The 11,520-nt window shown below is 37.6% G+C and overlaps 1 protein-coding gene across 1 annotated transcript; it reads right to left on the reverse strand.

Annotated features, from left to right (window-relative positions):
* Positions 1–6,972: 6,972 nt before the first annotated feature.
* Positions 6,973–9,665, reverse strand: LOC149789594 (myeloid differentiation primary response protein MyD88-A-like). Its single transcript, XM_089973056.1, has 2 exons — positions 9,549–9,665; positions 6,973–7,473 (listed from the first exon to the last, which is right to left on the reverse strand). Exons 1-2 carry the CDS (start codon positions 9,663–9,665, stop codon positions 6,973–6,975), a joined length of 618 nt encoding a protein of 205 aa, XP_089829182.1.
* Between the last annotated feature and the right edge of the window lie 1,855 nt (positions 9,666–11,520).

The following is an 11,520-nucleotide window of genomic DNA, read 5'->3' on the forward strand; positions in this document are numbered from 1 at the left end:
GATAACAAGGTCTTCAAGGTGATATCTGATGGCACCATTTTTATTTACGACTAACTAGACACCAGAAGAAGTCTTCTGGTGAAAAACCCATATTAATGTGACTTTCCACTCAAGAGGAATATCAAATTGGGTTTTCAATATGACTGCCATGGAAGCCATTATGGATGTCATATCAGCACTTTCATTATGGCCAACTAGACATCATAGGCAATTTGTCGAATTCAGGGCGAATAAAAGTAGCAAAATTGTTAAGATAGTCCCTGTGGTTTGTTACATGGGCTAAGTGACACTGAGCCAATGATCCAGTCAAAGACAAATACATTGTAATCATCTATGGGAACTTAAAGACAGCCCATAATTCAGATTTTAATGCATAAGATACATGATGAAGACTTGGAGGAAACACTAAAGACCACACAGAATGCTACAGACTTGGAGGTAACACTAACGGCTGCACAGAATGCTACAGACTTGGAGGTAACACTAAAGGCTGCACAGAATGCAACAGATCTGGCCATAATAAGAAGCTGCGAAAGTCGAAAATAAAGTAAGATTGCCTGAGGTCAGCCAATCGCTTACTCAAGATAAAATCATAAAATAACATAGAACACACACTGAATATTTTTATCTAAATACAACTAGGAAAGATAATATATTCCCAAATATGAGGGAACTCAACAAATGTCAGTGAATTTTGGTAATGCAGATACAATTTAACAAGTGCCAAAGTTACAAGTATTATGCACTTCATAGGCAAAAAACAAAGACAAGGCCACAGTTCTTCTTTGCTTTTTCATCATTGCAGGGAAGGGCTACAGAGAAAAAAGATCTGTGTAGGTCTTGTGGTGCACAAAGAGTTGGCAAAAAATCTTGCCTACAGCAAAAAGCAAGAACTATCCTCATCCATCATTCATCCCAATTTTAGAGTACTTTATTTTAGTAATATTCACAAGGATATCACATGCACAACGAGAAAATTCAAAACTTCCTCGATAAGTTGCATGCTGGATAAATTGTGAACATATTTATAACAGGCATGAATCTCATAAAATATGCCAAAGGAAGTGACCCTTATTTGAATGGGAAGAAAAGCGCGATCGAAGTTGGTAAATAAAGCTACAAAATGTTACTTGTTTTATCGTAAAAAAACAAACTGTGATTTGTGTCTGAAAAATTGGATCGACATCATGAAATTTATAATTATCATAAGAACTCCTACGTATTGTTACGTTTTCTTTACAATATACATCCTCAATACACTGAAATAACCAGTTTTGATGCAATTTTGATCAGTGAAAATATCAATAGTGCCTACCAGTGGCAACATGTTCAGAAACAAATGGCAACAAAAACTTTTGTCAAGTGGAATTTGTGGTTTATTCATAGATTTAGTTTCAGTTTGTGCGTTTTCGTAATAAATGAGACATCTCATCTTGTACTCAAACATACAGATGTAAATCTATCATCAAAGATATGCCTGTGTTTCACTGAGAACCTAATTAAACTCCAGTGTTTGGATCTCCTATTTGCAGATGTATTTCTTGCATATTAACACTCAATTAAAAACTCAGGTTCATAATGGAGTAGTGACCTTAAAATTCCTGATGTGGAACTCAGGTATCTGTAACATGACAAGCAGCAGCTTCATTATTACTTGAAATAAAACCATAGCATCAATAGTCCACTAACAAAACAATAAAGAAAATTAACTTTCAATATTGACGGTTGTTTCACTAAACAATTTTCTTTAATTTATCAATTCAATGAAGAGTTTTTGTTGTGCAAGAGGCAGTGAAATAATGCACAATGTTGCAGAGGCACATAACATTCCACTTATATAAATAATGTGTCAAGTCTCGCAGAGTTATGTTTTCATGGTCTCTCAGAAATTGGTTATCTTGGAAATAAGGGCATATATACCAAAGAGAATAACTTCATTAGAAAAAGCTGTTTTGTGAGAATTGTTTACATACCGCTCATAAGGTGAGCAGTCTTCCATTAAACACTACCACAACCCCCATTAAATTGTCATTTTGATGTATAACCATTAGCGTACCCCATTCTCCATTTGCTTGGGGTCCCTATTTAAGTCTTGCCCTCCCTGTTTTGTATGCTGTACGTTTTTGGACTGCTTTGCACATGAGTGATTGAGGGAGAGGTGTATAGTGCACAATGCACCAGAAACATCAACTGTAGCTCAGTCACAGGAAATGTATTGCACTGCAGTGGCTTCGGGGGAAAAAATCAACAGCACATGGGGTGTCGGTCAGTGAAAGATGATAAAAATCATGGAAGACCAGAAGGTAGGAATTCGGCTGCTTGGGAGCTATTGTAATCTATGAATCTGAGTCTCCTTTGATATTGTTATAGTAAAGCCGTATCCTGCAACTATACCCCAAAACCCTTGTTGGTATCATTATCTTAGCAATACCAAGAAAGAGTTTCAGGTCAATGCACACATCTTCAGCATTTTTCACGTCCAAGAGGACTTATAACTTGCTCTTGGCAACCTTGACACCATGAGAAAGTACTTTGGGGCGACTGGATGATCCTGAATAGATGAATGGGCAATGTATATGCAGCATCTATTCCTGCATCTCTCCCAGTCGTTGTGGCAGCCACTAAGTTTTCATCCGTGTATGACTTATACCCCATCTGACAGCCTCACTCCTACAACCTGGCCACTATAAGTTTGTGACGTGGGCTGTATTGTGCAGTGTGTGGTAGAAAAAGTTAAAAATACCCATTGAGGACAATGCCTAACAAGGGCAAGCTGGTAAATGCTAGTGATCTTGGAAAACCAAGTGAACAAAACAGGTGCAACCATATGCCTAGCCTATCTGGAAAGAATTCTCAAGCAAGCAATTATCCTGAAGAAAAATGATGGTGGTGACGTCATTTGAAACTAGCACTTATGTGTCCAAGGAGCCAAGCTCATGGACCAAAACTGCCACACTTGACTGAACATCACCATACTGTGGATATATATATATATATATATATATATATATATATATATATATATATATATATATGATGCCATTCAGCGGAACAGGGAAGGTATGCCAATTTAAGTTTGGGTTCTTGGCAATGGAAACAAGAGAAAAAACAAGACGCAGTTTGTGCTGACCGAAAATAAATGATTTCAAACCTATGAGAAAGACTTACCAAGCATATTGGCCTCAATAAAAATAACACATTCAACCCTTATGAGTTGGCTAGCAAACCGATTTCAGTTAGTCTTCCAAATGTTTCAATGTTCCGCCTGAGCAATGGGATAACATAGCTGTCTAATTATGGACAACTTATTCAATATTTGGACAGCTGTGCACTTAGGTTCTTGCCCCGAAATGTCATCCAGTTATCACTGTTGAGCTTGACCATCACTGTGACAATACTAATAACAATATGTCTGCTCGCTATGATTGCTTGCTGATATTGTATATCTCGAATGGGCATGCTTACACACAAAGATGAAAGAAACTTACTGATGTATGTGCATCTGAATACAATGAAACTGATCACCTTATCATCAGCATATTCGCAGTGCAAACCACTGCAAGCCCATGGCTCACTGGCTGGATACCAACCATGGCAGGCTGGAAAATCAAACTGGCTCAGGCATGCTTATTCTTAGGAACATCATTAAATACTATGAGCTCACACTTGCAGTATAAGCAGTTATGCCCTACCAAGCTAAGCTGTATTGACATTAACTTTATGAACATGCTGCCAAAGTTTCCTACTGAACTGCATGGTTGCAAATGATTATAGTGACCTCATCCAAGCGCACTGCACATGGTCCTGCTACATGGATGATTTCAAGACAATAGAGTAAAAATCTGTCTGATAAGAATGTTGTTGTTGTTGTTGTGGGGTTTAACGTCATTTTTCAGCACGATAGGCTATACATGGCGGCCAGTATTAATGGTGGAGGAAGAACCCCGAAAACCCTGGAAAGAACCACCGACCCACAAGAAGCTACTGGCAAGCTTTCTCACATGCCCACATTGGCTGAATCTTAGACTCGAACCGCCGCAGAGAGAGGTGAGATGGCAGTGATCCGTAACGAAGAGCGCTTTAGACCACTCGGCCACTCGGGGCCCCGTCTGATAAGAATGCGCTGCCCTTATATGCAAGAACAAATGTCATGTTCTATCTAACAGCAACAAAACAGTTTCTCTCGTGGTACAGTTGTTTTTTTGTTAAGAATCGAAACCTCGCGTCCACTGACAGCACATGAGTGTATTTTACATGCTACATTGAAGGTGAAAATGTAATTTTTAAAAAATGTGACTACTTTTTTTAACATTTTGTGTGTAATAAGCTGTAACATAACCAGAAGCACATCAAAATCAGATCTAAAGTGAACTTTTAGGATTAATTCTACAGTTGTAATTAAATATTTCCATTCTGTTCCATTTCCATTATGTTCATGTTTACAGCACTACTGCCTTATCCGTTATATTTTAAAAGTGCTGAGGGAAATTCTATTTAAAGGTTTGATATTTATTAATTTTAATAATGTTAAATATACTGTTTACTTGGTAAACCTCAACAGTAATGTGATGAAACAGCATTTTTGGAAAGAACATCAAAGGTATGATACTATTTTGTACAATAGTATATGACAATTACTCGATGTGTGTTTGCAAAGGTATTTAAATATAAGAAGTTGATGAAGAAGCAATATTGTATTCATATTACTCATGTTATTTCTGAAATGAGACAGGAATGAGACATATCCAAGCAAATAAAAACCAGATGAAACATATTTTCTACAATGGATAATAGTCTTCTTCGTCTACATCTAATGTAATGAGTGGTAAGTGATCTTCTGTTCTAGATGCAACGTACAAAGTGGATAACGGACCCCTGTGTCTACATCTAATGTAAAGAGCGGTCAGTCATCTTCCATGTCTAGATGCAATGTACAAAGTGGATAACGGCCCCCTGTGTCTACATCTAATGTAAAGAGTGGTCAGTCATCTTCCATGTCAAGATGCAATGTACAAAGTGGATAACGGACCCCTGTGTCTACATCTAATGTAAAGAGCGGTCAGTCATCTTCCATGTCTAGATGCAAGGTACAAAGTGGATAACGGACCCCTGTGTCTACATCTAATGTAATGAGTGGTAAGTGATCTTCTGTGTCTAGATGCAACGTACAAAGTGGATAACGGACCCCTGTGTCTACATCTAATGTAAAGAGCGGTCAGTCATCTTCCATGTCTAGATGCAAGGTACAATGTAGACAGCGGCCCCCTGTGTCTACATCAATGATATATAGTGAACACTTGATTGTGTGTCTACATCCTAGATATAGAGTGGGAAACCTACCACTGCACCTACATCATTCGTACAGAATGGACAATCCATAATCAAAGCTGCAAGTATTGCACTATGGTTCTTATCTAATGTGTTTGTGATTTGGATTTTTAATGCAACTTTAACAATTGTTCAGCGATATCACTATGATGTATGCATTATATCAGTTATAGTGATCTCTAACACTGGAGAATCATGCCACAGACATGTAGCATCATGTCCAACTGAGTCACATTATCCTGAAACAAGGCTGTCCAGTCGTAATAAAAAACCTCTCAATGGTGAGCACCTAGCAAGGCAGCTATTTGTGCCATTTTTTAAAGTCTTTGGTATGAATCGGCAGTATTCGAACCTGCGACCTCCCGCATCCGTCATCTTTACTGAATGAGAAACTCGTGACGACTAGATTCGATGTCAGTCCTGATTTTCGTGTTTTTTCAAGGCACCCATCTGTCAAGATTTAATGTGTGTTTCGTTGGAAAGATTATTCATAATTATACTATGTTTATGTATTATTTCAGTTGGTGGACTCCACCATCTGGTAGTGTTTTAATCATAAATTGGTCAAATAGTTATTTAGAATGAAGAATTTGTGTTCTTTTAGCATTAGTTTTGACGGTCGATGAAATAAGTCTGCATTTTGTAATCCAGCTATGACTGATGAAAGCTTAACTTTATGTACAGAAAACTAAAATGACATAATTGTGGTAGGAATAATCACAATTAAGAACTTAAGAAAAGGTATGAAGAAGTTGTACACAGCTCTTAATGTTAGCCTGGACACACGACTGCTGATGTATGATACTGGGCAATTAGATTACATAGCATATAGAGCTCTTTGTGGTAGCTTTGGCACAAGACTGATTATGTATGACACAGGGCAATTAGATTACATAGCATATAGAGCTCTTTGCCGCAGCTTTGGCACAAGACTGATGATGTATGACACAGGGCAATTAGATTACATAGCATATAGAGCTCTTTGCCGTAGCTTTGGCACAAGACTGATGATGTATGACACAGGGCAATTAGATTACATAGCATATAGAGCTCTTTGCCGTAGCTTTGGCACAAGACTGATGATGTATGCATTATATGTGGCCATCAGATTGCATAATTGAGTCTTTCAAACACAAATGTGATGGGTTAGTTTCAAAACAATTTATCTCATAACATAACACACTTACAATTTTAAGACATGAAATTTTATTTTAGCCAAGAACAGAATCTAGACTTTTTTGATCAAATTCAATATGCAATATCAGTGTAATACTATTTTCTAAGGAGATGCTGATAATAGTGCAAATAACTTACAGTTATTCAAACCATACATCATGCGGTCACAAAGTGAGAAGGTGATTGCAATCATTCATTTATGAGTAAGATATAACTATCATTATATAATGCCAATGGATTAATCGACAATTATATTAACTTTTTCCCCCTCAAATTGAACGATAAAACTATTTATTACTGGTACAACGTGACTGCTTAGTATACTTCATTGAATGAAATACAATAAAACACTTTCAACACATAATTTAAATTTACCCTCAGTTTAACAGCTTAAGAAATATGCATGAAACTTAATTACAACTGCTAAATATTTAATGTTACAAACATTTAAATGAGAATACAAGTAAATCATTTCTCACCTCGAGTCTGTAGCTCTGTTAATAACTTGGGCCACCAGATGTCTCTCTGAATTGGATCCCGAGCATCAACATAGTTCAAGGCACGAAGGCGAACAGGAACTTTACAGTCTTTTACTAATACTGGGACAATACATTTTCTCTTTTCATCAAAACCTTGAATCAAGACCATGTCAATTTCGTGATTAACAAAACCGCTCTCAAAAGCTTCATTTGTCATAACTACAACAGTTTTGTACGCATCTCTAATGCTATTCTCAGCAAAGAGCATTAATGGTGTTCCTGGAATATTGTCTCTATCATACTCACAGCAAACAAGTCCGTGTTCCTTTTCTAATTTCTCAACAGTTTCCTTTACCCACTTCATATCTGGGTTTGCGTAACTGAAAAATACATGGTATTTCTTTCCTGGTGGCAAAAACAGCTGGGGTTTCTCTGATGCAGCCAAATCTAATGCCTGATAATCTATCTGCTCAGTTGGATCCTTCTTTTGCTACAAAGAAATATAACACCATTATGAACATGTTTTTTTATATAAAATATAGTTTAACATTACACTGCTTCCAAAGTAAGAAATACATGTTGCAACAACATTTATGATAGCAGAAAGGTTAATCAAAGATAGACTTCCATGTTTTTTCATGAATAACACACATATACAGTTGATTCTGTAATGAAATGGAACTTGTTTTTGCTTACAAACTGTATATTAGTTTCAAACATAAATACAGCAATAAGACAGGAGCTATAGTTGAAGCAATTGCTAGAAAAATCAGCTTCCTGATGTGGTGTTTAACAGTGTTTCTACTGCGTTATTTCTGTCTGACTATATTGTGAAATGTAATCCTCTGTACGGATGTGAAAAGTTTTCACGCTAGGACTAGATGTTTAAATGTCCTCGACTGCATGAATGTAAAAGATGTTCATGCTAGGACAATATTTCGTTTAGTTTAATTTGTAGTCACATTAACTATCCAACCACACTTGTGAAAATTAGCTCATACATTTTGGGGAAGATGAAAATAGTTTTTCATCCTTGTTGACAAAGAAACCACTCTCTTACCAGTCGATCAACACTGAACGGAATTATGATGGAGAATATTCATAGCGACATTCCTTCTAAGACTGAACAAAATTGACACATATATTCTAATAAAGATATTGAAATGTTGTCCATACAGTTGTAATAGAAACCAAACCATTTGTTGGTGATTATTTAACACAATTTCAATAGCACATTTCTTAATAATTGTGCCTACAATGTTTGACTGAAATTTGTTCAGATGTTCCATTGAAGAACTAGCTAAGGATGCTACAAAATATATCCAGATACCACCAAAGAAAATGTTTGACAGAATCTGTCGTAAAAATATTCCTACTGAATTTGATTAAAACTGACTTGGCTTTTCTTGTTAATGTTAAAATTGAGGCTTTTAATAAAACTACAAAGTCCACATTGATGTAGGGTAGCTACCCCGATCACAATATTCATGGACAATGATATAAGATCATTTGACACTGATTTAATAAAACGTGGCTAACTCGTTAAGTTGAAAATAGGTCACCCATGTTGTTGCTAGGCAAGCAACGCCATTGTTACAGTAACCAAAGGTCATAATGTCTGGCAAGTTTAAGCGACTTATCTTTTTTCAAACAGAGACGATTCCATCTGTGTCAGCTGACTGTTCCGGGACAAACAATACACTATTATGTATAGGCATCTAGGAATATAAGAATATTGGACATGGATTTATTGTTGACAGCACCACTTTAGAAAGTCCTACACCAGTAGGCAAATGCCTCAGGACTTGGTTTTGCCTTGTCATTTGAGGTAAGTCACCACCGCAGAGTTGCCAGATAGAATAAGGACTCTCTCCAGTGAGTATTTCAAAATGGCCCTCTCGAGAATATTGATATACAGATGCTGGACCTGGGGGTAACCACATTCCACTGGCATCCCGGAAGAATGGTAGTAGATGAACTCCCAGCCATCTGTACTTGCGTTGGTACAAACTGATCTCGTTGGACTTGGTTGGTGGTTATACATGCAGTGAGCCAAGTTAGGTTGACCCGAGACTATAGATGGTACCTCATATATGCCCAGAAGGGGAGAGGTTGGTCCAGAGGGCAAAATGATGGCATTTGTTGGGATAAAATATTCATTGGTAATGGTCACATATAAATGTGTTCAAGGATGATGAGGTCCCCTGCCACGTTGAGGAAGCCTACAAGGCAGGGATCCCATGTGGAGAGAGAATTCCTCGAAACAAAGCCACTACCATCCTGATTTTCAATGCTCATTCCTGAGAGATGTGCTTTATTTCTGTTGTGAATCCATAATCTGGATGAATGAATGAACTAAGTCAGTCTTTTCCTTGTTGATGAGGAAATCCAGGTTTGTATGTTTTGTGACAAGGATTATCAAGTAGTGTCTTAATATAAAACTCACCTGATGTTTTTTGCACGATGTCATCCAGGTAACTTGCTATCCTCACATAAGCCATAGCATAGTTCATTAGACAAGGTACTGAAGGAGAACCCAAATTGGACCACTCATAATTGATAAACGATGTAGTTGTAGGCGAAATGCGAGAACTTCTTTGAAGTCTTGTCGATATGGATGTAGAAATATGCGTCTTTTAAATCCATGCTGATTGTGAAGTCTCCTTCTTGCATGGCATCCATATTGCACTGTGGTGTTTTCATTGAGAACAAATGAGCATAAATGAATCAACTGAAGCTGCTTAGATCAAGGAGAGGGCAATGCAATGAGTGCTATTTGCCCTTGGGACCATGAAAAGTATGGAATAAAATCCGGGTGGAATTATATTTTGAACGATTTATACCACTCTTTTATGGAGAAGGTCGATTATTTCTTCCTGGAAGGTTGTGGCTTTGAATGGGTCTGTTGGATTGTTCATAGCCGATGGGACTCTGGACAGAAGAGGAGTTGTTTTAGAAGAGACACCAAGCCCAAGGAAACCACTTGTCGAGTCTAATGTTGATCATGTCAAATATTGTCCCATTCAGCAGAACTGAAGCCATCCTCCTACCAAAATCGATGGGAAGGGCAATGTGGGGACAATGCTTATTTTCGAAAACTGGAGGAGGTCATGTAGAGAAACTGGTGTCAGTGATTGCAACATGTCTTTTGCCCACTTTGGTTCACAACAATCTTAGTTTTCTAGGTGAGGAACTATGATAGGACAACTTGCCAGATGTTTGTGTTTGAGTCATGTCCATTGGATTATTGGTTTAACAAAACATCCCTGTATGGTGTTGTGGTGAGGAGAAGAGACAGTTGTCTCTTTAGTGGCTTGTTTGTCCATGTCATTGATCTGGCAGTTAAAAAGGAGATTAGAAAGTAATGTTTGTGATCCTAACTTGACTTTAAGATGATCCTTACAGAAAGTAGAAGTGGAGAACAATGCATCTTGTTCTAATAGTTGTAAATTTGCAGCTGATATGATGGCATTGACTAAATTAGGTTGAGCAGCTCTACTCAAGACCTGGGCCATTCAGTTGGCCGATTCCCATGCAAGTATTGTGGAATTCTGAGTAAGAAATTATGTATTCTATTCTTTTTATTTTAAGATAGCCATCGATACCGAGTACAACAACGAGACCATGGCTACCACATGGCGGACCAACTGTTGAGTGTCACTAAAGGATATTTTAGCCATGAAAATAAAGTATGGTTTTATTATCCCCAGAGATGTGATATCCCGGTTAACTGCTCGGGTTTCCAAATGAGAAACTGACGTATGAAAAGACTGGAAGTCATGATGAAACCTTGAAGGCATCTATCAAGGAAAAGAGACATCTGAAGCTGGGGTCTTGCAATTGATGATGCAAACAGGTCGTTTTCCCAGAAGTTCCCATGTAGTAAGCCTAGGCCGGTCAAAATGGATTTAGGCAATATTAAGAGGATAACGCCATCTAAGTCATAATGTTGGGACAGGGATGTTTGGTCCATGCGTATCGATGGAGTGAAAGAATGCTATTGTTCATTCACTGATTGGAGTCCTGTGGTGGTGACAAAGGTACCAGTGTTTTCAGTTTGTAGATTTCCTTTGTTTTGTAGCTGGAGAGTCCTTTGTTGATTTATCTCATTTAATCTGCCAAACATTCATGCACTGTGTCCATGTCAGCATGAAGGCTCATAGTGTCTTCATCCTTAGTCACGTGTTTATTTGATTTGCCAGTGGTTGAATCTGTGAGACAAATAGAGCAGAACGCATAAACCTGTTGTATCTCTGCACCTGCCTCATATAATTGAACAGAAAGCTGGTACAAAGCTATGCTTTATAGCGTTACATGGACAATAGTGGAAAAAATTGGCCCAAATAATACACCATACTATTAAGAATTATCTATTAGTCTCAGAGGCATGCACGTTAAGATAATAAAAGTACAGTCCAAATGCATTGTGAAGTCACATAGGCTACCTCTGTATGTACCTAAAGATGACAAAGTCAGGCGAACAGTGTAAAGGCAGAACTTTGTTGAGATAGAAAAAGAGACAAGTTGGAAATATAGA

This window comes from Sinohyriopsis cumingii, chromosome 10 (genome assembly GCF_028554795.1).
Source record: "Sinohyriopsis cumingii isolate HCF-2022 chromosome 10, ASM2855479v2, whole genome shotgun sequence".
Taxonomy (NCBI): domain Eukaryota; kingdom Metazoa; phylum Mollusca; class Bivalvia; order Unionida; family Unionidae; genus Sinohyriopsis; species Sinohyriopsis cumingii.

What these genes read in the sequence shown, in the direction of transcription:
- LOC149789594 (XM_089973056.1), bottom strand. Translation starts at nt 9,665, where the DNA reads ATGGATGCCATGCAAGAAGGAGACTTCACAATCAGCATGGATTTAAAA. An exon ending in ATTTCGCCTACAACTACATC is followed by an intron (nt 7,474 to 9,548) that starts GTTTATCAATTA and finishes ATTTCTTTGTAG; the next exon opens with CAAAAGAAGGATCCAACTGA.